The following is a 27,190-nucleotide window of genomic DNA, read 5'->3' on the forward strand; positions in this document are numbered from 1 at the left end:
TCCGCCACCGGCCCCGTCAGGTGGAGGCCCCCTACCACCTTTATCCCCTCCACCACTCCCATCAGGTGGATGCCCGCCACTGCCTCCACCCACGCCAGGAAAGAAAGGTGGGTCTGCCGCACCTACACCGCCACCTCCTCCACCCCCAGCCAGCGGCATCTGTAGTTTGCAGACTATAACTTGTCAAATAATCAGCCAACACCAAGCAGAGGTCTGCGGGTCAGCATCAGCCGTGCAGCCTTCTTTCTTCGCTACTCTTCCTAAGCCCGGAAGCAAAATGAAGACTTTTAACTGGACTAAGCTTCCAGAAAGGATGATCATGAACCGTAAGTACAAAATAACCAAACAACTGCTGCTGCGAGAATGACATGTGTGCGTTTCTTTGTCAATCCTTTCGTTTCATTTCAACGTTAAAAAATATGAAGCTTTTACTAGTTATATGGTTCAGCCAAAGTCGATAGCCGATACAAGCTCAGTTAAGGGATTATAAGAACGTAAGAAACTTTTAGATAAACGATAAAATATCGCTGGTGAGTGTTAGTCTCTCAGAACTAAAATCATCTGTGACGACTACTTTAATAACTGTCTTTTTTTAATGACTCGTTAGAGCCTGAAAATATCTGGAAAGAGATATTGGAACAAGGTGACATGGTTGTAGGAAAACTGAATTTCAAGCGAATGGAAGAGCTGTTTTGTCAAAAGGTACCTGCGCCACAAGGACCTAGGAAGGAGGTGGACAAGAAATCAAAAGAACCTGTTGCTGTATGTATACCCTATTCTGAACTTGCTGTTATATACACGCAAACATATTGTGCTGTCTGGATGCACTTTGTTGTCTAGCAAGCGTGCAATAGGCGAGCCGATAAATGTCGCATAGAAAAAGAAAAAGGTCTTTTTTTGCCGTACCCTTGTTGAATTGGCTCAATTCAAGTGTCGTCTTGTTACGGGCTTTCTTGAACAGGTCACTCTTTTGGACGGCAAACGTAGCATGAATGTAAGCATCGCCCTCCATCAACTGAAAATGTCCCCGAAAGAGATAGTAAACATGCTCAAAGAATGTCGAGGTGCAGAGTTAGGAGCTGAGAAGCTACGAATGCTTTTGAAAGCGCTCCCTGAGTCCGACGAGGTATACCTTACTTCTGTTCTTCAAATCTATAGCGTTCTTGAAACGTGCTCTATTTTTTTTGATTTCCTATATGTTTCTCTCATAATACGCTTATAATATGTATAGTAGACTTTATTGTGTAGGCGGCTGACATTTCTTATATATTTCAAAAGTTTAAGCTTGACTTTGTATGTTTATTGCTTTTAAAGATTCTCATCTCAGATATGCAGGCGTACTATTTAATGCATGTGCCATAGAACTAAAAGTTTCCACGGAAACTTATAATTATAAACAAACACCTCAAATGTCGTAAACTCAAATGTTTAGAAAACATATTGGAAATGTTACAGTTATCGGTGGTGAAAAGCTACACCGGGGACCCGACAAAGCTGGGCATTCCAGAACAGTTTTATCTGGAACTTACAGAGCTTGAACAATTTTCACTTTACGTTACAAACTTACTGCATATCGAAGAATTCTTACCGAATGTTGAATCCCTGGAACCTCAATTAATAAGGTGAGCCGGCACGAGTTCATTTAATATGATAACTACAAGAATCGTGAGTGGTACAATGTGCCAATGCAAGAATTAAAGTTTCTATGCGGATCATCTACTAATTATAAACGAAATCTTACAATAATCGAAATTTTAATATCACAGTTAGTTAAGTTATCGTTCTCTTATTTTAGATACTCTCAAATCTGCCGCACCATTCTTGAGAGCAAAAAATTGCAGGATTTTTTCGGTCTCATCTTGGCAGCTGGAAATTTCATTAACTGCGTAAGTGGACTAATTCAAACTTCGCACAAAATAGGATGCAAGATAGCTCAATACTCCCAAAAAAACACGGGGTTACAAACTATTATGTTATTGTAGCTTATGTCTGTTCCCTTATACTGACCTTTTAAAACTGACGTCGGTCAGTATGAACAGTTATTTTTATATTTTATATATAGACATGAATATTTCCGTAAAAGGTAATTTTGTTGCGTCAAAATAAAAAGTAAGCTTCGACGATTATAACCCTATTAGTAAGCTACTTAGGATTATCGATAAGTCCTAAGCAAGAAAGGTGTACACATATTGCCACTAAACTGACAATACGATCCTCCAGAATTTTCCTAATGCGTAAATAATTAAATAAATATATTATTTATAGCTAAGCAAATGCAAAATTAGAACATTTACGATTGCGATTACTGGGAAGCATTTTTTTCCTCGTGCACACTTAGCGTCCAACCGGTCTACGAAGTACAATGCTATGCTTAGTGTATGGATTTGCTTCTATACAGGGTAGCTACGCTGGTAATGCGAGCGGTTTCCGCTTGAACACCCTTAGTCGTCTTCTGGACACCAGGGCGAACAAACCTGGTACAACGCTGTTACATTTTCTGGTCGAAGAAGCAGAAAATAGGTTTGTAGTTATTTAAAAAATAATTTAAAAAATATTTGTATCAGAAATATAATAAGTAGTTAGCAGCTAGTGAATAGAAGTAAAGGTGTGGCAATAGTTTAACTGTAAATAACGAATCTATCAATTTATTCTAATTAAGATACCGTTTATGTATTAAGCTAGTGATTATAATAAATACTAGTTAGGCACCATTCTCGATATATCGAGTAACGTATAGCTGTTATACTTTTCTCGAAGGGAGGATGACGCCTTCTCATTTCTTAACGAACTTTCGGGGGTGGGTCCAGCGGCGAGGCTATCACTGGACACTGCTCGATCAGAGATTGTGACTTTGAGAAATTGTTTAAACAAGATGAAATCTATGGGGGAAAACCCCACAACGGCGCAGGTTTTGAAAAATCATCTTTCGTCATTTGTTCAGGTACGCTTTGCTATGTGATAACAGTTGGTTAGTTCATCATCTTTGCACATCTATACAACTTTCTAACTGCCCAATATTAACATATTTCGTAAGAATTATATCTTATTGAATGGGCCATTGTACACTACAATAGATGATCGAATAATATTGCATCAGCTGTACTTGCACATCTATCTTGAGTGATTTGCCTATTGACCTTAGGAGCATTTTATAAGAACAAAAAAATTCAACAAAAGTTGCGAAATCAAGTATGGCCATCTTTCCACCCAGCATATTCTACGCTGATTTATCTAACTTAACTAACACAGAATTTAATTTTTCTCGTAATTGTTTTAGTCGGCACAACCCAGGGTTGCGGGCTTGGAGTCGATCATGCGTGACGTCGACGTACTGGCTGCAAAGGTCGCCACTCACTTCTGTGAGGACCCTGCTCAATTCAATATCGAGGAATGTGTTCAACTCTTTGCTACGTTTTGTTCTCGAATACGTACAGCTTCCAAGGTTAAGCCTCATTTCTATACATACTAGAAGAGAGGATAGTAAGAATTGCAGAAAGCAGCACAAGGTGACAAAATGATTGAAAATAACAGATTTTGGCCAACTCAGATTTGTCCAAAGTAGAGACACATTCTTATATTCGAATATAGCTGAAATGATTAACTAAAACAGTACTAAAACTACACTACAAGGCTTAGAAGTAGAAGCAATACACAGTACTAAAAACAACTCAACAACATTGACGCCTCCATAAGCAAGATTGAACCCCGTACGTCTACATTGTGGGCTAAAAACGCGTTTTGTATCTTTTAGGAAAATATGGAGCGTAAAAAAGTTGAGGAGCGTGCCGAAAGGATTCGAAAATCCAAGGAGCTTGCCATCAGAGAGGGTAAAGTGAAACCTGGCAGAGGTAAAAACATAGTTTTATTTTTATTTATTATTAACCTGCAATAGATGGGTAGTTTGTAAAATGTGTTGTTTTTGAGATTCACTGCAATGTTACCTGTTTGAATTACTGCCAATACATAATGGTGGCAGGTTTGACACATTACGCTGCTGGGTATTCTAGTACGCCATGGATGGCGCACAATTTAGGGGCAGAAACCGTAAGTTATTTTAATACAGTACAATATATATTCAAAGGGTATCTATCGTAGTCGTTGAAGGCAGTAAAATTGGCTGTCATTGATCGGGGTTGCACGAAAGCATAACTCTGACTCATTTTGTCTTAGAAGTCTTGCTTTTTGGCGCACCCGTTCTTCGTAACATGTTACCGATGACAATTAGGGAATTAAAGGAATAGTCTTTCACAGTGTGACGTACTGTACGAATCATGAAATTAAAAACAGAGCACGAATTTTGTGCTTTGAACTTCGATGCTTGCTTTGATTCATTGGAGATTATTTCCGTTTCGTTCTGCTAGAAAATGATAGTACAATTGAAAAAACTCGTGGCTAGACCTCGTTTACAAAAGACGCGAACCTCTAACACACGTATGCAGATTCCTTGGGGTGGTCATGTATTTAGAAAGTTTTCTTACTAAAAGATCAGTTTACGCGGTAAACTTTTTCACTCCGATAAAAGGCCGGCACCGATATCGGATGTCGCGCTCTCTGCCCGGGTCTACTATAGAAACGGGAAGCGTTGAGCCTGACGACCCGATACATCATCTTGAGGACCTTGGACCAGAGTCTCTCGAATTACTCCTCTCCGTGCTCGAATCCTCAGATGACTTCTGAATAATAAATATTAGCTGTAATCACACTTCATTGTCGAGTATGTCCCACAAACAGGAGCACGGACGCAACACTGAAAGTCACCTTACTGTATTAAAATATGGTGAGTTTGTTTTTGGTACAGCTAAGCACCGTGCAGCTTGAAAAACCACTTTTGCAAAGTTCGGACTGTCCTTTTAACACCACTCCGGACGGGATTGCCCTCTGTTTCGTTCAACAAACACACTATTTCACGTGGAGCCAGCCCTCGTCGGACAAAATTCACTGCGTCTATATTGCAAACATATAAACGCAAAATTAACTGTCGATCTGTTTTTTTGCACGGCACCTTAAAAGTTCCACAGTTCAACTGACACATTATAAAGTTAACATCACATGGGCTAATTAGCATGTAAAATTCATAACAGACGCAGATCCGTGTAGCCAGTTGCATGTCTGTTCTACTCTAATGATGTGAACCGTTTGGTGAAAACGCGAGATACTGCATATTTTGATCGCACAAATCTACCAATGCGTTACGGCTGTCAGCCGTAATAATACATTATTATTAGTATTAGCTTTTTATATTTGGGACAAATATGGAGATAGGTAATAGAAAGCTCAAATAGTTAACAACTGCTAAGCGAATGCTATATTACAAAGGTAAATGAGTTTGATTGAAATGAGTAGAATCCAACTAGAAACATCCAAGCATTTTGCAAAAATATAGCAAGGTACTGCACGGTATAGGTTGTTCTTATCGTTAAGGGCATCGAAAATAAGTGTCTTCAATGCATCCATTAGAATTTATATTGGTTGTTAGTCACAGTTGGTAGTACACATGCCTTACGAAGTTCCACCTAAAAGTGAATATCGTATTAAGGTGTGTTCTGTATATCTAATGTAGTCCAAGGTTTTCCCTGACTAAAATGCCTTTCACGCTTCAGGTTAACACAGTATCAATTAAAGGAAACTACATCAGGACGATTAATTAAAGTCAGCATCGTATAGCCTTGCAGAGAAGCATTTTTATTTTAAAGTAAACACTGCCTTGCGCTTGTGGATAAAACAAAAGGCTTACTTCTAGAACGACCTTGTCCACAGGCCCATATGAAAAAATGACAGTACGGATATTAATAACTGTACAGTTATTAAGTATATATAAAGTTCCTCTTTGCTTGCTCATTGCATCACAATGTATGTGCTGTCTACAAGCAAATACACAATGCTCCAGCAGCATATATAAACAGAGATGCGTGTCCCTGCGCTGCTTACGATAAAAAGTCTCGACGAACAATGACAAGTTGCCGCTTTCAATTTCCAGCACTAAGTTCCAGTTCCGATGAGAGAAACTGCGCGGTCGAAAATCTTCTTGAAGAAATCCGTCGAGGTGATTTCAAGCTGAGGAAGACCATTAACGTATAGTGATCATGATCCTTAATCCGATACCATTTGTGTAACCTGTTCCTAAGAATAACCAAACTATAAACTATGGGCTGACATCCGCTTCTGTTATCAATAAAATACATACGGTAAGATTGATCCAATAATTGATGTAACTTATATTGCGTTGATCAACTAGCAGTACTATAAGATGTTCAGAAAGCTTTACAGCCCTATGATGCTCAAAAATTACATTGCGTTGCATAAAATTTCAAATACTATATGATACCTCTCTTTAGTAAAACTAGAATACAAGAGGTAGCGTCTAAATGAAAAAATCATTCTGCGGATATTTAAATTGTATATATTTTACTATAATGTAGTAAAAGATATTGAAATAGAACGACATCGAAGCGAAAAATCGCGCCAGCGTTATTATTATTAATATATCACAAATATATTTACAGTGACTCGCATGGATAATACTTTTGTCACGTACACACATGGAGTATATTTACAAGTATGCATTCAAATTAATTTGTAAATTTTCCCAGTCTGTATCTGCAAGCAATGTGGCCCGCTTAGACCAGATGTTTGCCATTACCCGCGATGGTCAGTTCGTTTTATGGGGTGACAGGTGCTATGGGGATTTATGATTTTTATCAGGGGGTATTGTCCAACTCAACAACCTGCGGTTGATCTTCTTCTGGTTCTTGGTCAAAGTCCCATTTAAAAGTGCGTGTAAGGTAAACACGAAATCGGTTAGCTTTATTTCTTAATGGTCCGCTAGGTGGCGCGGATTCAGCAATGTTTCTGAAGAAATTGCTCAAACAGACAACCAAAAAATTCTCCCTGAAAAAATCATATAGAAGGCGGCAGTGAGTGTCAAGAAAGATAACTGTATTACAACACAGATATGCCAATTTTGTCGACAGTAATAACTATATTTTCGTTCTGATGAAAGCTGATATTTTAAAATTTCCAGATATACTATTCCTTAAAAAATCTCAACAGTCAATTGTTTCGCAACCTATATTTGCCTGTTAATTTTGCAAACGCAAAAAAATCAATAATAGTTCTTAAAGCAATTGGATAAAAGAATCAACTAGCTTAGATGTTAGTTCAATGATTTTACCTAGACACAATATCCATGAAAAGATCCGAAGGCACCTCCTTCAGCTGAAAGTGCAATAACGAGATAATGGCTAGGAATAGTGGCTCCATTTGTTGGCGTGATATACAGCTCTCGGCTGAGCAAATCACGGCTAATAAACGCTTCCATTGTTCAAAACCTTCAAACAGCTGGCCACACAGAAACGTCACGAAAGCCATTTGTATCTCGCCTAAAATCATCGGAATCAATGTAGTAATCTGAGTTTATTGATTCAGACGTGTTGTTAAAAACAAAAATTAACTTCTCAATGATTTCTTAAATAAAAAAGTATATTTTGTTATTTATATTTGAGCAACCTCCATTTTTATAACTGCTTTACCAAGCAAGTCGTTATTTCCGCCGTGACGCTTAAGGAGTTGGTCGAGAACGTAGCTTCCATCCATGCTACAACGAGTAACTTCTGACGCTGACGATCCTGAAGGATGCCAACGTTTCGGAATACTGAAAACAGAAAAAATTCAATAAATCAAATGAGTATCTTAAATGTGATATACTATTCATTTTATAGCGATATATCTTCAATTCGAAAAATAACTTATAAAACTGTGCGCGGATTCGCCGGAGCATATTTTTTGCTTATTATAACTATTATTTTCATTTACTTCTCTTCTATTTTTGTATTGTGTAACAAATCTTTGATATATATGTGGGGTTTCCTTCAAGATACATAACATCGTTTAAGTATAAATTGTGTGCATTATGTTGATTGTTCTAATAAAATAGCGCCGAATACTGTCAGACAACAAAGGTCTCATTTTATATTGTCTATATAGCTTTCATTGGCTTACTTAGCAATCCATCAACAAATAATTTGCGACCAGCCTCAGAAACTGCGTCTTCTATATCAATATGAGAGTTAAAACATCGTTACGACGAATACATACGGGGTAAAACGCATTTTTGTCGCCTCCATCTCTATGAGGTTCGGCATCTTACAGGCTCTTGTATCCGTGCCGCTCTTTGTTGGCAGATACTTGGCAGGCTCGAATTGCTGAACCTAAAGTTTTTTTTTTGTAAAGCCAAGTGAAAAAATTCGGTTATTTAAAAAAATGTTCTTCCATACGTTTTAATTTTTAGGGTAAACTTCCTTAATGTGCAAAATAACTTCGAGCTCACGATTACTATCGGATTTCTCAAGTTAGCTTCGTTCGAACTATATCTGCTAAGACAGACAAAGGATTACTCGGTGTCGCACGATACTGACAACTTGATCGGCAATGAGTCATTCAGTCATTCATTGTTGTCGTCATTCAGAAAAATTTGTCTTCAATTGCAGCAGAATGAGACTGTGTTTTTCATAAACTAAAACACCTCAGTCCATCTGACTAACCGAAAAAATCAATCCGCCAGGTGGCTCCAGTTTTTCGATCAGCTGTTTACTAATTCGATCGCTCAAAGCCGTCCACTGCCTAAGGGTCTCGAACGGATACGGCCCAAGAAAGCGATCCAATTTCCGAAGGTTCAACGCTAAACATGCCAATTCATCATCTGTTACCTAACGAAAATTTTAGAAAAATAAGCCGGTTATTATTTACTTGGCCAATATTTGAATAGTGTCATATTAATTACAATGGAAAAAACATTTCAATTCGAACGTAGGCGATTTCGCAGTAATCTTCGTTTTCGTGTCGATAGACTATTTAGTAGAGTATACAATACGGATAAATTATGTAAATTTCGCATTAGTTGCAGAAAATAAACGTTATTAGCGAATCACATTGATCTTACTGCGTATTGTCATACTCGCGCGCCTGTACCTTAACGATTATCTCCTCTTTCGTGTCCCATCTAAATGCAAGTATTGTCTTCTCCACAAAGTTATGGAAAAATCCTGTTCTTGGTGCCACAATATCTTTATTGACATAGCTGAAATACAAAAAAAAAAGTCAGCAAGCATATCGATACGGTGTTAGATATTATATTTCAACTATGTTGCGATATGTGCGCATTGGCTATGGGTTGCGAAAAATTTCAGTCCGTTAACTCCCAAATTTACTGCTAACTGTACTTGAGACTTCAACGAACTCTATGTGTACGGATATTTTTCTTTAATAATAATAATAACAGGTATAAAATGGTTAGGGCTAGGAAGTTGGTTCAGCTGATATTAAGTAATTTAAAGTAACTTAAGCGAATACGTGTGTTAAAGAGAAAAAAAAGAGAACAACGTATGGTGAACAGCAACGAGCATAGTTACAGATTGGCCGAAATGCAAACATTAAGCAATCATAGACTAGCTGAAAACTCTAAGGATCCTTTCTGTCATGACCTGTGACAAATCTTCAAAAATTTTCGTAAGTGTAAAATCTACAACGCGAACAGATTTAAACAACTTAATTCTTTCATTTGACCAACATACATCTAATATGCAATTCCACCAACGAAAAGTGCGTACAAGATATATATATATATATATATGTACGCTCTTTCTCTTCTAGGTGTCTACTATGTTTATTTTCGGTAAATCGTCTAATGCTCTATTGAATACACAAAGAAGTGCATTACATTTACTATTTTCCAAAGCCTCAATAACATAACAGATTCATAGATGGCAATTTTGCATTTATATCATTTTAAAAAATAAATTCAATTTACCTAGTAATCGGTCTGTTGCTACGATAATACATTTTGCACTAATCTGTTGATATAGGACAAAACGTAGATTCATCCAAAATATTTAATACCTGAGTAAGTACGCAACATCTATACTGGCTCAGTAAGAGACGATTTCAGATTTGTAAAATTATATGATTAATTAATTATGCTATCTATTAAGGCATAAAACGTATCTGAAAATATAAAGAAGGACGTTTCAGCCTATAAATTGAGATTTTAACTTAAAGAAGCCTTTTGGCCGTTAGGCGTCTGCAATTGCTAAAAAAATCTTGTCTGAAGCACCTTGAAGGCACACACATATATAACACATGAAAAAAGGCTAGCCACATTATAAAGTGAAACTTTCGAAGGTCTACTAGAACTAAATGAACGTTTTAATTTAGACACAGAAAACAAATGGAGAATAACTAAGGGTATAAAAATATCCTTCACGAGGCTTGTGAACAAATACTAGGTTTTGATTTGATTTAAAGGTAATATCAATTGTGAACCGTTACATGAACACGCTCATTACTCGAGCGTTCATTACTCTTTGGATGGTGATAAAAATTTCTCGTTTGCTACTTAGTCATAATAGCGTTAGGGAGCTACGTGAAAATGTTCTAAAGACTAGAACGTAAACTAACTTAGGGTTAATAAGACGTAATAAGTGACATCATCTACTAACCTGTAATAGACATAATGTATTCCTGGTGGTATCATCTTTATTCCACGGAACTTTTCACCTATTTCCCATTGCTTCATGTCAATTCCTGACAAAAATATAGAACCAAATTTCAAGGTTAGCTTTCAAATCATATGCTTGTGTGACATGGATACATTGCCATCACTCCATGGTATATTATATCAAAAATCAAAAAAGAATTAATATCGAGTTCCCAATAATTTCAATTAAAATTTATTAACCATAAGCTTCCAAAATATAATTACCAAATTCGGAGCCAACAGGTAGATCTAGGATAACAAGGGTGGCACCGGTCTCTGCCAGTTTCTTGATAAGTTCTGGATCCTGTGACCGTAGATGGTCCTCTGTTTCCAACGACATTTTTGCGGCGTCTCTTGTACCTCGACTAACACTTAGCTCTCAGTGCGGTTTATGACAGATTGCGATGTTTATAAACAAAGACAAGAACAAAGAATTTGAATATTAAATTTTTTGTTTTTCGATAGGTGCAATTTGCTTCTATGACGGACAGACTAATCCAGTAAGTATCAGCTGATTGCTTCACAGCAGTTACTTCTATCTTTAAAGTCTGCAAGCCAGCTTGTAATAGTAGACCCTAACAGATTCTCGCATAACTTTGCTTAACCACACTTGTGGGTAATATTACGGCTTAAATACATCGAATAACTTTGTGAGCCTGGTACGTGTGTGGTACGTTTTACCAAAACATTACCCTCGCCGTCCAAATGGGGCGCTGAATTTCAATTCTGCTTGGAAATCCTAGCCGAATCCCTTAATGCGACGAAGTATATAGAGCATGAATGGTCATATATTAAAAAAAAATTGTATGTTAAAAGTAGTATTATGAACTTTATGTATATTGGTATTTATGTATACTGGTAGGTTTATGTATACTGGTAAATACATTTAGCAGGATAAGGTTCCAACACTAGTTTAGATCGCAAGTTTTGGAAGCAAATTTTCTTAATTAAATAACTTTCTATACAATTATGGCTTAGACAATGTTAGACATCTTGCTAATTTTTATTAAGTTATTAAGTTAAAAGCATAACTTAATGTTGATTGCCGCCTAGATTTTATGCTGAAAAGCAAATAACCGCAGAATTATGGAAGTGAATTTTTTCTTCTATTTTTTATTTCGTGAGTGATCTGAATAGTGATGTAGAAACAGGTGCTAACACAAATCTCAATAGGATAAGTACAGAGTAAAAATTCTCTTAAATGGCATATGTTAGTTCACTAGCACAATTAACAATAGAAAAGCGGAGAAAGCAGTTTGACTGCACTTTAATGTGTCGTGCGGTAGCCACCGATATTCATTTATTTAATAATTAGTAACCTGCTGCATATTTTACACATTTGTTTGTTTAATTGCTCCGCGTTCGAGTTCTGTTCCAATATGTTATATAAAAAATCTGGGTCGGGGGGTCTGTGATAAGTTCTACAATTGTGATAAGTTCTATAACTGTGGTGGGTTCTATAGCCGTGAATGACGTTGTGTCAACTGTTAAAAACCAATAGAAATGAGATAGCGATCGAAGCCGTTTTCCTACACTTTTAAGTACTTGAGCGTTGTTTACATGACGTAAAAAAAGTATTTCTCCTCTTTCGATTAATTCTAGTCCTTTGAATAGATTCTTAAATATATTCGAGTACATTTATCGCTGCACGTTTAGGGCTAGCATCGCAACGAAAAATGAGTGGTTCGCTTTATCTACCATATGACCCGAACGCCTATGCATGGAAAAATGTTCTTCATTGTATCGTGCGTTCATTGTCATGCAATTTTATAGCCACATTATTTTTTGTTTATGTTTTGTGCGCTCCTTTTCAATATAGATACACCATAATTATTGTAAACTCAGCTGGCTAGCAGTTATGGGATAACAGTTTCTCCTGGTGCTTTGTGAATCTTAGTCCGAAAGGTTGTATTCCTGTGATTGTTTTCCATGGTCTAAGCCCTTATTTACGTGGCGCAATTACTTTTGTGATCAACCGAGATAGTCACCTTTGTATCAGCAGCAGCTCCGCCCTTTTATTAGAAGATTAAGCCTATGCATTATATGTGCCTGATTATACTGAAACTTAAGCTTAAATGAAAGTATGTTCGTCTTTTACCAATATTAAAAATACAGCAGGTTACCTCGAAGGCTCCCTGTAACTCTCTAATTGTTGCACCAGCAATAAGGAGCATTGTCAATACTACATTACGGGTACTGTAAGGATACTAAAATTTGTTATGATTGGATTATACTCGGAAAGAATCGCATGCGGATTTTTTGTATACTGGCAAATCAAAAGCAGCTAGATAGTTCTGCACTAACTCTGGTGAATAGACCATCATCAACTTCGATAGCCTTAAAAGAATAGGTTCCTGTAAACGCAGTTAGAACATTTATGCCTCCGCGATATTTGTATTATAATAAGCAACACTTGATTATTATAACCACGGCCTTACTAAAACTGGCAAGACGTTGATCGTTTATGCTTACTGCGAAAAGACGTATACGCATGTGTACTGTTTGCCTGTATTTTTACAACGGAATATTTTATTTCTTAGTTCTACTCATGTTCAAAGTAGAGAAGTTTTCGAAAAAGATGTCATTGTAAAACACTTTTCAATGAAACATTACTTGTTATGATAAGTCGTCGTTTTGCTCTAACTCTTACTATCTGAGTGTATTGCAGTATGCCATTAGTTGAAGACGATTTGTGCATATTTAACAGATGATATATTGTCATCATCTGATTGGATCAGCTTCGTTTTATCTGCCCTTGAGGATTAGTGAAACGATGAAACTTTCATGGCGTCATACGCGGTCGTTTCTATCACAGTGACGCTTAATTAGTAAAACCGTAACTAAAAATTCACGCTGCTTTTTAGTCCTCAAGTTAAAAGTTGACCAATGCAAAGAATACTGCTTGTTCCATTTCTGTTATCTCATGGATTATTCCTTGAAAATCGCTTTGTTGCAAACGATATGTATTAGAGATATTTCAATATGAGTTTTCACAAACATTTTAATTTGATTCTAAGAAACTTCAAAATATTACCCTGTTTGAATGTACAGATCATCTGTACATTCAACCATCGAAGATCAACTGTAAATATCATTATTGATGTTACATTTTTATCACCTAAGTAACCAAGAATCAAAATATGAAACACTTCTATGTCGCAATAAAAACAATCTATTTATTAATTTTATTTAATATGACACTTGGTTACGCAGCAAGTTGCTCTTAATGACTGTTCCAACCTATACTACTTAACGCAGCATTTGTGCATTGCAGCATTTACAATATTTGGGATGATGGAAAGACGTCTGATGCACGTTTTTGCTGATGATACAAAGCTTACTGAGCTGGATGCGTTGACGTTACAGAACGGCCTGGGTTTGCAGCATAAACTATGCATTCATCGTCTGGCTGGGCACTAATGGAGTGAAGAAAATAGATAAGTTACAGTATTTTTAAAATATGCCTTTTTGAGAAGATTTATTATAGGAAACTTCAGTTTTGAAGTTTCAGGTATGACGTTTTAAATGAGACGAAAATCAAACCGTGGTTATGCTCGTACACTTACCTACACTAATATGCCGTCAGTCTAAGCGTCTGATTTTTTTTTTATCTACATACTTTTTCTGTGTAGAAAGGAAACATCTGATAGAAAAATTGCTTAGAAAACGCTGGGAAGTGTCAGGTGTTGCAAAAAAAATAGGGCAAATAGTCGCAAAGTCCTCGTTTTTGGAATTGGTTTTTGTTCATGACTTCAGTAGCATGTTCGATATTCCGCACGATGAAGTACCGAGCATGTAACATTGTGAATGTGTCTTTGTGAATAAATTCAGCGTTTCATGGTAAGGCCATCCGAAAAGTTTCGGTCAGAGAGTGCGTTAATCTTCGTTCTTTTCCATCCTTTTCTGTCATCGTAATCGAACTGTAGGGAAGTCATCTGACTGAAAAGCACCGCTTTCTTAAGCATGATATATAGTGTTACACCATTACATTTCGAAGCAATTACAGGCAACATCGCTTCATGTATTTCTAAGAACTCACATATAGCGTCAAATTCTATTCATTTCGTTTCCGGATACTATTACTGTGTGAACCAATCCTCGTAATCGCCTCTTCGGTATCGCATCAAGACTTGCCCCGAATAGAAGCTCTAGCCGGGATGGGTCCTGCTGGACTTTCTGGATATTTGTCCAACAGACCTATCAAATGACATTGCTAACTATATATCACCGAAGCCGTAACTATTTGCCAACGCTCAGATCTGCATCCGCAATGGTCGCATTCTCTTCATTATTATCGCAAGGCACTCAAAGGAGTGTGCATTTACCACTCAGCTCATGCTGTCTCCAGCTCGTTTAGGCTAGAAATCTTTAAATACTAGAGAAAACCTGACGCCAGAATTAGTACTTATAAGCTTTGTAAAAAATTGCCTATGCAAATAGTATATATTATAACCTTGAATCTTCTTTAGGCTTTGTAAGTGCAGAACTCTAAAAGGTGATCCTTTTACACTGGAAAAGGTAAGCAGCTTGAGATTTTGAAAGTTATTTATTCAGTCCTTTGAAAGCAGGTCATTTGATAAGCACGAGGATGCCAAACGGAGCTTAATAAATTATATAAACCCGCTGTTCTCTAATATATCTTTTATCTAGTTGATTTATTTCGTTCGTTTGTTCAAAACCGGCATTCTGGATCACTCGAAATTGAAGATAGAAAACTGGGGCTTTTTTTAGGGCTTCGTGAAAATGGAAGAGTAAGTAGAACAGTGAATTGCCGATTGTGTGAAGAGCCTACACTTTATTTCCACGATTGCTAAGCAGTTGAATCCTTCATTTATTTACGATGTAGGGCTTAAATTGCAAATGTTTTTAGAGAATTCCAATATTATCTTTCCGTAGCGGCTTATCTAGCTCATTATATTGGCTCGTGTTATATAGCAAATTGGGTCCTCGCCAGTAGCAAAAAGACATGGAATATTATCCTTACAGTCGGTTCGATAAATACTCTCGATGGTCATTTGAAGGCTGGTCAGCTGCGAGCAACCCAGAAAAACTGGCCATTCTAGCTATGCTAGTTGATAGTGCTTTTGATCTTATTCGTAATTATCTGCCGTGATCAAGAATGTTCGGCGCAGCCTGTTTCCTTTTATTAGATATCACCTCGCTTGACGTCGTTGCTTTGGCAAAATGTCTGTCTCGGAAGTAATACGTCTGGTTGTAAACTGCGCGTTCTTGTTTCTTTTGTATGAAATAATTTCTCGAGTACAAACTGTGACTCTGGATTACCTCATTTCACCAAACCATTCAGTAACCGTTTATGCCATGGTGTTTATATGCCATTTTTTTTTGTAAATTTGTATATGTTTGAGAAAGCCTATGCGAACTATAATTGTATAAAATGTGTTGCGTTTAGTTTCATGCAGTAACGATTAAAAATTTGTATCTACTACGCTGGATCGTGCAGAAAGTTCAGACGACGTGAACGAAATCCTAGGGATGAATCGGCACTTCGTGGATTATGCTATAGTCCCAAGGCATTTAATCATTAAAGTCGACGAATTGTTGTCGACGAAGGGATAAACCCTTGGAAGAAAAATCTGATGGAACTTTTAACTTACACTAAGATGTTACAAGTCATTTAATATGAAAGGCAGCTGGATCTTCCATTTTGTAGGTTAGTTACCTTGACATCCATGCAGTTGTGTTTTTGTTTAACCTGTGTATATTATAATAGCTCGAATTAACACATACCGGTATGATTACATTAACGTCTGTAAGTTAAGCCCCATGACTGTTACTAACCATTGCTTCAGATATGAGCATACTGTGCAGTGGAGATTAAGTTAATGTTTAGCACAGACACAGTAATGAATTCATGAACGTTCGAACACAGATTTCAGTGCCAAGATCTTAGAGAGCAAAGCCGCGTTAGGGAAGCTTCTGTTGCTTCCGATTCATGTTTACAAGTGAGTAGGGCATGAAAGTATCGTAAGTTTTGCGCGGCTTTGGTACGACCAGTATTCCAACTCTAGCGCTAAGGCAGCGTCCGGAATTGATTTTCTGATCGCGAAGAAACGGTCTAGCAACATTTTCCTAGACAGTTTATTGACGGACGCTATTTTTGTTCGGTGCTCTAAATTTAAGGTCAGCTTTACAGCTTTTTCGTTTATATCATATACTGAAATCCTTTACTACTTTATTTGAGTGTGATGTGGCACTGATTTTAATTGATATAGTAAGTGGATAAAATTAGAGATCTAATACTAAAGTTTCCCTTTACAAAGCTAACTGGGGCAGGTCTACGAAAATAAAAATCTAAATTGTAGATATTATCACTGCGCACTAGTTTTACGGATGGGTCCTTTGAATTATCGAGATATTAGAGACCCAGTATATATATATAAGCTGTAATCAGCGTAACCTGTACGTTGAATTCCTTTTTTCAAAATTGGTTGGGAGACAAGTAAACCTGCATATAAATATTCTATTTTACATATAAGCACTTAGGTATTTCAGATAATTGTAGGAAACTCTTCCAACTTTGGTTGTATAGCTCGTTTAAGGAATTGTATCCATCCTATTTAGTCCTCTCTATCGTTGTATACGGTTGTTTCAATACACGTCAATATTGAAACGACTGTATACTGCTGCTACGACTGTGTATACGACTGTTAATGATGCATTAAGTTTGTATACGGATAGACAGATAGACGTATCATATTTTGTTCACTTTCGCAAGTGTTATAAACGACGAACTACTTATTTCGTATTATCAGGTAGCAAATATTGATCTTTTTCTATTTAAAAATATGTTTACCTCTCAGAACATTTAATTTCGATGGCACTACACAGTGATATTTGTACACATCTGTCTCCATATTTAAGCAGACGACGTCTCTTCCAGAGTTATTGGCCTAATCCAGGGACGCAAACTTGTGTTTATAACGAAGAACTTTTTTGATTTTTAAGTGCGCTTCCATACATAAATGAGTTCGGGTACGTGTCCAAACATCATAAAATAGAGTCTATTAATTATGGCATTCTCTTATACTCTAATAAAAAGAATTTTGTAAGAAACGAGTCGTAGCTCTTCCGTGAAAGCCCATGTAGCGTCCTTGAAAGAATGAATAACACGCGCACCATTTTGGTCTTTCACTGGGTTACTGAATTACAATCTGGAAGAAAATTTTACAATATTGGCATTCTCTTTTTAAAAAACGACATTCGCGACTAAGTTATGGGTGCAAGGTTGCACATTGAAAAGGCTAAGTTTTTTTCACTTGTCTTTCTCAGACTTGAACAAAGTATCGAACTTTATGTTGAGTTGGGATAAGTTGTCTCTTTTAGAATTTAGTTGCAGACATTATGTGTCCTAAGCTTGGTTTTGTCGAAATAGTATGGTTCTTTATTCTAATTCAGCACAAATATAGTACAAGTAAAAGCATATTGACGCTTCATTCATTGTTTCAAATATATGTGTCATTTGGTTAACCAAAACGAGCTTCGCTGCGCCTTCCAAGCGTCGTCTAGGAATTATTAATTTAATTATCAAATTAGTGAATTAACTGCCGTCAGATTTTTTAACAACTTAATTATAATATAATATGTTATATTACATTGTTACATTTTAATTAACAAAATTAATTACAAAATTAATTAATTAATTACAAAATTAGTGAATTAATTGTTCTTGTTTAGAGACGTTTTGTACAGTTTTTCTTACGTTGTTGTAATTACTTAGTATTATTGTATTCACTTCCATAGTTGTTATTTAAATAATCATGTATTTCCTAGTAAATTACAGTCATCCAAACCGTTTAACTGACTTAGATATTTTTAGATGAGAGCCGACAAGACCGCTTTCTTCCTCTCCGTTTTCGTGAGGTTGTTGCGGTATAATCTCACGCCATAGCTTAAAGTACGATCAAATGCGCCGACTTTTTTGTAGAAATCAGTTCCCAGTTTGTTCCATTCTAAAACAGCGAACTGTAACTGCGTGCATCTTTCTTCTAGTCCATGTTGTGCCACGGAACGCCACAAGGTCATACCGATACCTGATTGATGAGATAAGATTAGTTTATTGTGTGTATGAATCTGGCAACAAATTCAAGATGGCGCGCGTCTCTCGCGCAGACAGTGTTTACAAATGAGCTTGACAGAGAGCGTCTGTAAATAGCTCGCTATGCTTTTTTCGAATTTTATTCGCGAATAGCTTTATATGTCAAATACGTCTTTTCTCATCCAATGAACTGGACTTCGGTACCAATTACTCTATGTATGTAAATTGACGTAGCCTCTCATCAGAGCATTGATTCAGTGGAATTGGAGTGATATCGTTAGTAACTAATTTAGAAGAGTGTACGCTTTGGTATCGAAGGCATTTCTACATATAAAATTGTCTTTTTCAGTCACTTGATCATAGCTGTTTAATCTGCATGAAAGCTAGAACCTAGCTAACTATCTTGTCAAAACGGTTTTCGTCTTCCGTGGATATTTGCCGACGTAACGTAGCGTCAAAGAAAGCTACTGGTTTTATGCGTTCGCACAAAGGCGTTTGTGCAGATGCGAGTACGCCATTGCGCAACACGCTGTGATAGCCACTTGAAAGGGCAGAGCAGGCCGTTAAGCCATCAGCGTCTTCGAAGAGATAGGAAGAAATGCGATTCGCAGACACGTTTTGTCTACCATCTTCTTGTTTGCTGCGTCTATAATACCTACGAGGGGCTCTTTAGGCGTCTTCTTAGCGTTATCGGTAGCCCGAATGCATGAACTACACGAATGCAAAGTAAAGCTGCGGTAAGCAGCAGGGCTGAGACAAACATTCTCTCTCGCCTATCTTAGACCACAAACTCCCGCGTACTTCTTTCGTATCAAAGCACCATCTCAATAGGGTTCTATCATATTGTATCATAACAAGTTCAACGATACTTCATTTATATATATTTACATACGAAGAAAAAATTTAATGACTCTGAACTTAAAGTCAGTCCTGTAGCAAAAAAAAAATGTAACAGTTTGCTATTGCGGAAGCAGGATAATATGCGAACCATAATAAAGCTATTAAAGGATTGCTGCAACGTCGAAAAGGACACATTAGTATTTACGAATCATCGTTGTTTGCCACAATGTATACATATATAGCTACCTATGCGCCGAACGGCAGGTCTAACATAGAGGTCTTCCATATACACGGTTCTCTTTCCTTGTAAGTCGTCAAATCGGAAAAAGTACAAAGCGTATCCGACGGTCTCGCGCTCACCGGTTGTGCCCAATAACTTAGCAACTTTGGCTTTTAAACCCCAAGGTTGTTTGTCGGAAAGATCGGCTTTCAACTCCGCTGCAGTTAATTTCACCTGCAATTTACGTAAATAGATCTCAAGGTGTGACTTTATTTCTACACAATATAATATTCTATACAACATCGTACGGCAGTCTATTTAGTTTCTTGATCGATATGTCTACCGTTTATTAGGTTAAACGGTCTTTTTCTCCTTCCTCACGCTGGCCGGAATTTTTATATACGTATGCCTTCTTAAGGGCCAATTACGCAGAGTTGCTTTATTCTACCAGCAATGACTTCAGAACTGATACCGCACAGACACCCCAATGGCGCCCTAATTCTGAAGCTATGCGGGCATACCCGGTGTCGTTGCTAAACCGGTTAGTCTTTGTACAAGAAGATAGAAACAAAGGACGAACCCTTAGCGTATCGTAGACGTCAAAGGTGTCTACTAACTTATTCGAACATCAACAGGTTCAATGGCTATATTTTCCGTGAGTGAATTTAAATCGGTCGGCCTACGATCCCTAGATTGTGTCGACGAACGTACCCGATTTAATATAACTAAAAAAAGCACTATGTGTTCACTGAAATAACAAAAGACAGACAGATGGACTCTTGCAATGACGTATGGAAAAAATATGTATAGTGTTATAAAGTGATAGTTTCGCATCTTTTCGACAATATTGTATCTAATGAGTGTGAACACAATCTCCTTATTGGGACATAAAGGGGTTTTATTGCCGATACAAATGATTTATCTTTCCTGGTATAAATAGATAGATGGTTCCATGGCCGGCTAAAAATTCTTTCAGACATTTAGAGGAATTATTTATTATACACACTTTTCCTGTAAATTAAATCTAAACTTTTCCAGCGTAATTTTGCGGTACATGTGAGAATACAGGAATATTAGTAAACAAAGGCTTTTCACAAACGTTTTTCCTAAAGCTGCATACTGCATATAAAACGTAGTATTATATAATAAAACTGCAATGTAACGAATAGTAATAGGCATAACTTATTAATATCATTATAAATGAATATGCCCGATTCAAGAAATCTGTGGTCATACCTGGTCAAGCATATTCTCATAAATTGCTAGTTCCTTGATTAGGTCTATAATGGTTCCTGCATCATCAGGTGTTGCATCCTCGATGATTAGGGAACTGTTCGTCGAGCGAGATGCCATCTTAGGGACTATACTGCACACGATTTTCTCAATTCCAATAGCGGTCGTTGCTTCAACAGACGATAATTGCCGCGCTCGTACAAGGACCTGATAGCTAAATAATCAGCCTTTTTTCCTTTATTTGTGGGTTTCCTTTATATGATGCCTGAAAGATTAGACGTTATTTTTTAACACAGTTCTGTCCTCAGCTGGGTTTCTGCATGTGCATCGAGTGCAAAATCTTCGAGGCTAGAACTAGATAATATCCTTTAAGTATTTAACAATGACAACTATGAATCGTCCAATTGATTCGATCGCTCAGAATCAATTCGATGATTGCGCACACTAGCTTAGATAGTTGTATTAAGACACTTTCACGTTGATCTTTCGTTTATAGTTCCTAAGACGAGAAACGCGCGGGGAAGAACGGAACACTGCGAAAGCAACAGCTCTGTGGCTATCCTTGTCGAGCTCTTCATTTGTTTAGAATATATCTTAGTGGATCCGTGCGGCAGGCTGTCTCACTCTTTCCTTAGCGAGATGCTAGAGATATTGACTAACGCTCTTGACAACCGCCCATCCAACAATAAGCTAAATGGGCCACAATGCATGATAGTTTGTTGTTTGTTTTTGTTCTTTCTCTTGCTTCTAATTCAGAAGCTTGTGCAGCTCCAGTAATTCTTGGACATGGCCATTTTGTAAGCATTTCACGACCTCATCAACTTACAACATATCAGTATTTACCTTTCAATGTCACTGCACCCCCAAGCAGAATAACTGTGATAAAATCTAAACATAAGACGTACGTCCTTGTCGTGTGACTCGACTAACTAAGCCAACTCTTACTTGTTCCTTAAGTATATAGCGTTCCTGTGGTTTACACCCACGCAAACGTACTCATGATGCTCAAGTAATTGAAGCATCATCTACTGAAGCTCTCAACTATAGTTACTACCAACGTTAAACTCTGAGCCGGCCACACTGCTACTATCTGCGTGCTACTATGTATAGTGAATATTATGAAGCTATTCATAATATTCACTATGTGGGTTTGGGTCTTTGACGGGGTTACAACGACCAGTAATGTTCTTGTCTAGAGGTATCTGTCGTTTTGTATATTAAAATTGAAATCAGGCGGGTAACGTGTCATTGACTTACAAATCTTATTGCTAAATAAGCTGCATTAAATAAGCTGAATATATAGCAGACGATTAACTTAAATACATTATAAGATGAGTATTAAATCAATAGTGATATCTCGTCAATTGCTGCGCAATATATAATACTCGAAGAAACGATAGAACTTGAACCTTAACTTATCTGAACGGCTCCTGACGAAATGTTTAAGACACTGGGCAAACTAGAAGAAATCGCATTTAAAGGATGTAGTTGAGTGTAGCCCTGCTATTATTCTTTGGAAAAGGGAAATGCCCACTTAAAGCACTAGTATGGGCGTTTCACCCGTTGAAGCCAAAGCTTCTTTCCATGCACCGCCCTTTCGAAAACAGAAAGACGTGGGACCGTTATTTAATCTTACTTCGAAACCTCTCTAATCGAGCCCTGCGGTCGTAGCGTTCTTTAGGCCTATTCCAATTGCGTCCGGCGCCTGCAAAGTCTTTCTGTGGCAGTATATCTGAGGAAAACCTTCTGACGGGAATCAATGAGAAGCGGTCTTTCATAAGGTAGCCTGCCAGATCTTGGCATGAAAGGGAACCGAAGTGATCAAACGGGCCTCTTAGGTGCTAGCATTTGCTCTCGAATACGGCAGGCCGGCCCTCAAAAGGGTGCTGAACGTCGCCATTCTCACCCAGTTTGCATATTCTGCATTTTGTGTTCGAGGTTTTGCCTACACAAAAAATTTATAAGCTTAAAAAAACCATGACCGCTTAGAGGCCTTGAGAGTGATACGTAAAAAACCATGACGTTGCTCATCCCCCAATACCAGACCCGTAGCAAGGACTCGTCTAATACCGGGCTTGTTTTACATATGGAGAGTTCCAACTCTGTAATCAAGCTTCCAATACACATTAGTTGGACTCTTTTCGAGGTAGGGTGCGATATCTGCTGTGCGGCCTGTAAACCCAGCAACTAGGTCCCATAGCAATTACCTCGCTAGCACCTAAACAGCCGCAGTAGCAGCTGACCGGTTTGATCAAGAGATCATTGGGGTTATCGATGAAATCTTTGGGTTTTGTTAGTAGACTTGCGTCTAATAATGTGTGGGTGGTCCCGGAAGTGCCATACGATTAACGTTACATATTTTCTTAGTTAAGACTCTGCTTTACGTAAAACCGATACGCTTTTCGCGCGTTCAAATCATCTAAATTACAAAATTTAAGTTATTCTTAATACCCTATATAGGACTGCATACGTGAAAAAGGGAGTCTGGTTTTAATTTGCGTAATGTAGCCATTAGCTAAATGTCTATTGAAGTTTAAAAAAAGAAGTCTCTATTTGAAGCGAAAGAAGAAGGAAATTATTGACGTACACGTGCTCTCTGTCTACGAGCTCCCCAGAGTTAGTCAGTGCGGTATACCACCTTATTTGTAGGTGTTTAGACTAGAACGAAAGTAAATTTCTATAGCAACCGGGTCGAAGCGAGCTACAGAAACAACACTGCATTAATTCAAAACTATTCGTAATACAATTTGATAAGGGTAAAAATGTATATCAAGAATAATTAAACCATGTGGTCATCAGTGCGGGACATGAGCACTCTTATCCTGCATTGAAGCGACCTTTTGTGACTCTTTATAGTGACCCGTGCACCCCGTTTCAGGAAAATCTTCAATCAAGTATTTGCTGCGTTAGAATATTCTGCCCATATCCTAATTTGTATTTTGTATATTCTGACTTTTGTAGCAAATCGAATAACATGTCGTGGACTTAAAAACTATAGAATGCTGGAAAAACATTTAACATATATACCTTTGGTTAACATCAGCAGCTTACAGTATAAGCATTCCTAGTGGCACTGGTCCTAAAATAGCGTCTAGCTCTTCACAATGTGACTGTCGTATTAGTTTTATGTTCGTTGCAACTGATTAGAGAAGACGGAATCATGAGCCCGGTTTGCAGACGTAGCGTTCACAGCATCTTCAGTGTGAGCTTAGCGATATGAAAGTTAATAAACGTCTAGATTACATAAAAATTTAAATCTCAACTTAAACTGGAGTTAGTTAGCAGTTTGTCCAAGATACGTATGGGAATGGAAATGTGAAGCTAATTATATTAAGCAATTTCAATTGATTTTAATGTTGAATGACTGTTTGTTCCGTGTAAAAAAGACCAATTGTTTCTACGAAGCCACATTTACGCACCTGGCCTTCAATGAAGAACTACTCCGCCGAGAAGATCAATCCAGTTTTCTGACTCGAGCCGAACGAACAAAACACTACATTGAAGTTTTGTTCATAGGGATCAAGGAAGATTGAGGATCAACATTGAAGCTGGCGACTCTTCAAACGTGTCTGTCCGTCTTTCGATACGAAACTCTAACCGAATTAGTAGTTTGCGGCAGTCCCCCTACTATAGACCATTATCATGTTTCTAGAACTAATTCAAAATTTTCAGTTCTCAGATATTTGAAAGCAACTATGGTGCCTTGTACTAGCATTTATTTCGTTGTATAGTTCTTACGCTACAAGCTAGTAGTATAAAAATATATTAACAAGTTTATGTGTCAAAATTATCAAGTGAAGTACTTTTTGGCAGACAGGCATTACAGTAAAAAAAAACAGTAGTAAAATTCTAATTTGATGTCAACATTACTTGAATAATAAATACTATACTGTGTAGGTACTTTCTAGCAGAGCTATGTTCTTCGTAGAAGCGCGTGTGCACCATGCGAGAGAGTCGAACGAGTTAATCTTACCCTAATAATGAAGGCCACCAAAATACATCGAAGCGCGAAGTCGCTACAGGATCCATAAACTCTCTAAATGGAGACAAAGCTATGTAAACACCATCGATCGTATGGACTTCACTGAAAATGACAGTTATCGTTACAACGATATGTTGATGGAAAAACTCCCCGCACTACCGTCTAGGAGGTCTTCAAAGAGAAGCGATGATGCTGGACAGTGGCGGCCTGTCAGGACTACGAGTAGCGATCACTCGTTGAGACGATGTCTCTACCCTTGACTAGACGCTTGGTCCTTGTAGGCAACTTGCTGGATTGCTCTCCTCTGACTGGCGTCGGTTAAATAGGTTGCCGCTGTCACCGCTATCTCCTGCCATCGGGGCAAACTAGTCCGTCTAAGGTTTCACGACCTGCTGACGGTGGCCCAGAACCTAACTCTATAACCTGGCATCGGGACGCCGACATCTGCAATACACACACATGCACCAGGACAGCCAATTCGCCGCCCGGCTTCAGTCTGCCTTGAAAGATCTTCTCACACATTCGGCCGCTATTCCTTATCATTGGTTAGCTAATCAGTTAGCAAACTAAGCAGCGAGCTGATGGTTGTTGATTGATTGATTGAATCGGTCAGCCCGCCAGTCAACCAATCAGGTACTTCCTAAGCGTTGAGTAAGACGGCCGCCGTGCAGCCAGCGCGCACCTAATATAATCACGGTATTCATCACGGTATAAACGAATCTAGCCTTGCGTTCGACATGTCCTTTAGATAATGAATAGTGTAAACGAATCGAGCACGGCAAAAACGCACGAGTATCGACTGTCATCGCCGTCTGTCGTATGCAGACCTACGAATATATATATATGCACGTGTGGCGATACGAGCATGTGATGTATATTTCGTATGCGATGCCAAATCGTTCTAGTCTTAATTGTACTAATAATATGAAAATATCGATTCTGCGGTGGCCAAGCTGGCTGGGGAATATTTTTTTAAAACGATTTTATCGTTTTCGTTCCGCTATCGTTGAATACTATCGCGCTAGGTGTAAATGGTCAAGTTATACTGACAAAATGACAACTTACAACCTGGTAGATAACTAATAGGCAACTGCTTCTACCGTAAACACGAAGTCCTGTGTGAGAAAAGATAGGGTACGAGAGAAACGGGTACAGTAAGTACATTGAACTTCTTATATTTTAAATGCACATTACTAAGACCCGTATTTAATGGGTGTGGTAGTGTGGGGTCAGCAGCAGGAACATTAAACGTCTACAAAAAACGGTGTTTCTCTCACTATAGTTTTTCTTCTTTTTTTTTTTAATTATAGTTAGTGTTTTATATTGAGTGATTAACACGTGAATGTTCAATAACATTTTTGATTGACGCTCGACGCACACAAGACAAAACACCCCGATACAAATGTCGCTTCGTATCTAGCCCATTAAATTGAGCTTCCAGGCGGTCGAACTTCATCGATCGTCGTCCGGATCCGCGGGATTCCTACGAACGGCACCTATATTAGTTAGCTTGCTGCTAACCTTGTGATTTTCTTCATTTCATGTGCTCCGTTAGACTTAAATCCAGGAGTCGTATCCGTGCCTATGTGTTCATAAGCCGTTTTTTGTTTGAGTGTACGTTTATCTGCCTCCGGAATTATTCGTAAAAATGCTATAAGTTTAGTTGTCCTTAGCGCAAACCAGTATCATAGATAAAACGCTATTATCCTGCTGTGTTAGCTTGTAAGCACTGTATTGATCCTATCAACTCGGACGTAGTGACACGTATCGTAAACAACGTCAATCGTAGCAGCGACAATAGAGAAAACAGAAGATATTGATAGCCGCGTATGTGAATCTGTTTACATCTCGCAACAGCTACGCGGCCGATATGGGAACAAACGGTTCGAGGGGTCACGTTATTTAGAAATAAAACAGGCGTATTTGAATCATAGTACATCTAAAAATGGTGGAATCTTAAAAGTATGTAACATGAGGATTTTATTATTAATAGTATCACATCCATTAAAAATGTCATGGAGGTAGACATCAAACGAAGCGTAGAAATCGGTAGGGTTAACCCTCTTTGGGACTTTTCCCGCCTTTGGATGAGTAGTCCCTAGTTTCTAATAATCGTAATAACATGTTGGCACATCGTAGCTAATCGTTACCCCGTCATGCGAGCACCTCCATAACCTCGTCCTATCAGACGAGAAGCCATTCTCGAAAAACACGCACACTTATCAACCCGTATTGCAAGCGTTGCACGGCCTAATTCTACAGATGGCTATGCTCACCGACGTAGCATCGTTCATACTTGCCGCACCGCCAGCAATAATGGCTGCTTGA

The 27,190-nt window shown here is 38.0% G+C and overlaps 3 protein-coding genes across 10 annotated transcripts; 1 reads left to right on the forward strand and 2 right to left on the reverse strand.

Annotated features, from left to right (window-relative positions):
• The first annotated feature begins 7 nt into the window (after positions 1–7).
• Positions 8–6,457, forward strand: LOC111267105 (FH2 domain-containing protein 1). The gene is made up of 10 exons (XM_022845107.2): positions 8–326; positions 608–762; positions 962–1,126; positions 1,456–1,622; positions 1,796–1,886; positions 2,399–2,520; positions 2,758–2,941; positions 3,278–3,442; positions 3,752–3,848; positions 5,978–6,457. Exons 1-10 carry the CDS (start codon positions 278–280, stop codon positions 6,076–6,078), a joined length of 1,296 nt encoding a protein of 431 aa, XP_022700842.1. The 5' UTR covers positions 8–277; the 3' UTR covers positions 6,079–6,457.
• LOC111267106 (protein AAR2 homolog) lies at positions 6,445–11,180 on the reverse strand. Its single transcript, XM_022845109.2, has 8 exons — positions 10,757–11,180; positions 10,494–10,578; positions 8,968–9,076; positions 8,541–8,705; positions 8,095–8,207; positions 7,530–7,651; positions 7,172–7,379; positions 6,445–6,888 (listed from the first exon to the last, which is right to left on the reverse strand). The coding sequence occupies exons 1-8, from the start codon at positions 10,869–10,871 to the stop codon at positions 6,699–6,701; spliced, it is 1,107 nt and encodes a 368-aa protein (XP_022700844.1). The 5' UTR covers positions 10,872–11,180; the 3' UTR covers positions 6,445–6,698.
• A 6,726-nt stretch (positions 11,181–17,906) lies between these two features.
• Positions 17,907–25,155, reverse strand: LOC111267095 (thialysine N-epsilon-acetyltransferase). Of its 8 annotated transcripts, none has more exons than XM_022845093.2 (6): positions 24,854–25,155; positions 24,300–24,373; positions 23,908–24,087; positions 20,884–21,145; positions 19,674–19,881; positions 17,907–18,582 (listed from the first exon to the last, which is right to left on the reverse strand). In XM_022845093.2, exons 4-6 carry the CDS (start codon positions 20,998–21,000, stop codon positions 18,365–18,367), a joined length of 543 nt encoding a protein of 180 aa, XP_022700828.1. In that variant the 5' UTR covers positions 21,001–21,145; positions 23,908–24,087; positions 24,300–24,373; positions 24,854–25,155; the 3' UTR covers positions 17,907–18,364. The 8 variants fall into 8 exon arrangements, with proteins under 8 accessions (XP_022700828.1, XP_086827317.1, XP_086827316.1 ...); XM_086971191.1 differs by having other exon boundaries at positions 24,300–24,457; XM_086971190.1 differs by having other exon boundaries at positions 24,300–24,507.
• Positions 25,156–27,190: the final 2,035 nt, after the last annotated feature.

The sequence above is a fragment of the Varroa jacobsoni genome, unplaced genomic scaffold (genome assembly GCF_002532875.2).
Source record: "Varroa jacobsoni isolate VJ856 unplaced genomic scaffold, vjacob_1.0 scaffold_1146, whole genome shotgun sequence".
NCBI classification, from domain to species: domain Eukaryota; kingdom Metazoa; phylum Arthropoda; class Arachnida; order Mesostigmata; family Varroidae; genus Varroa; species Varroa jacobsoni.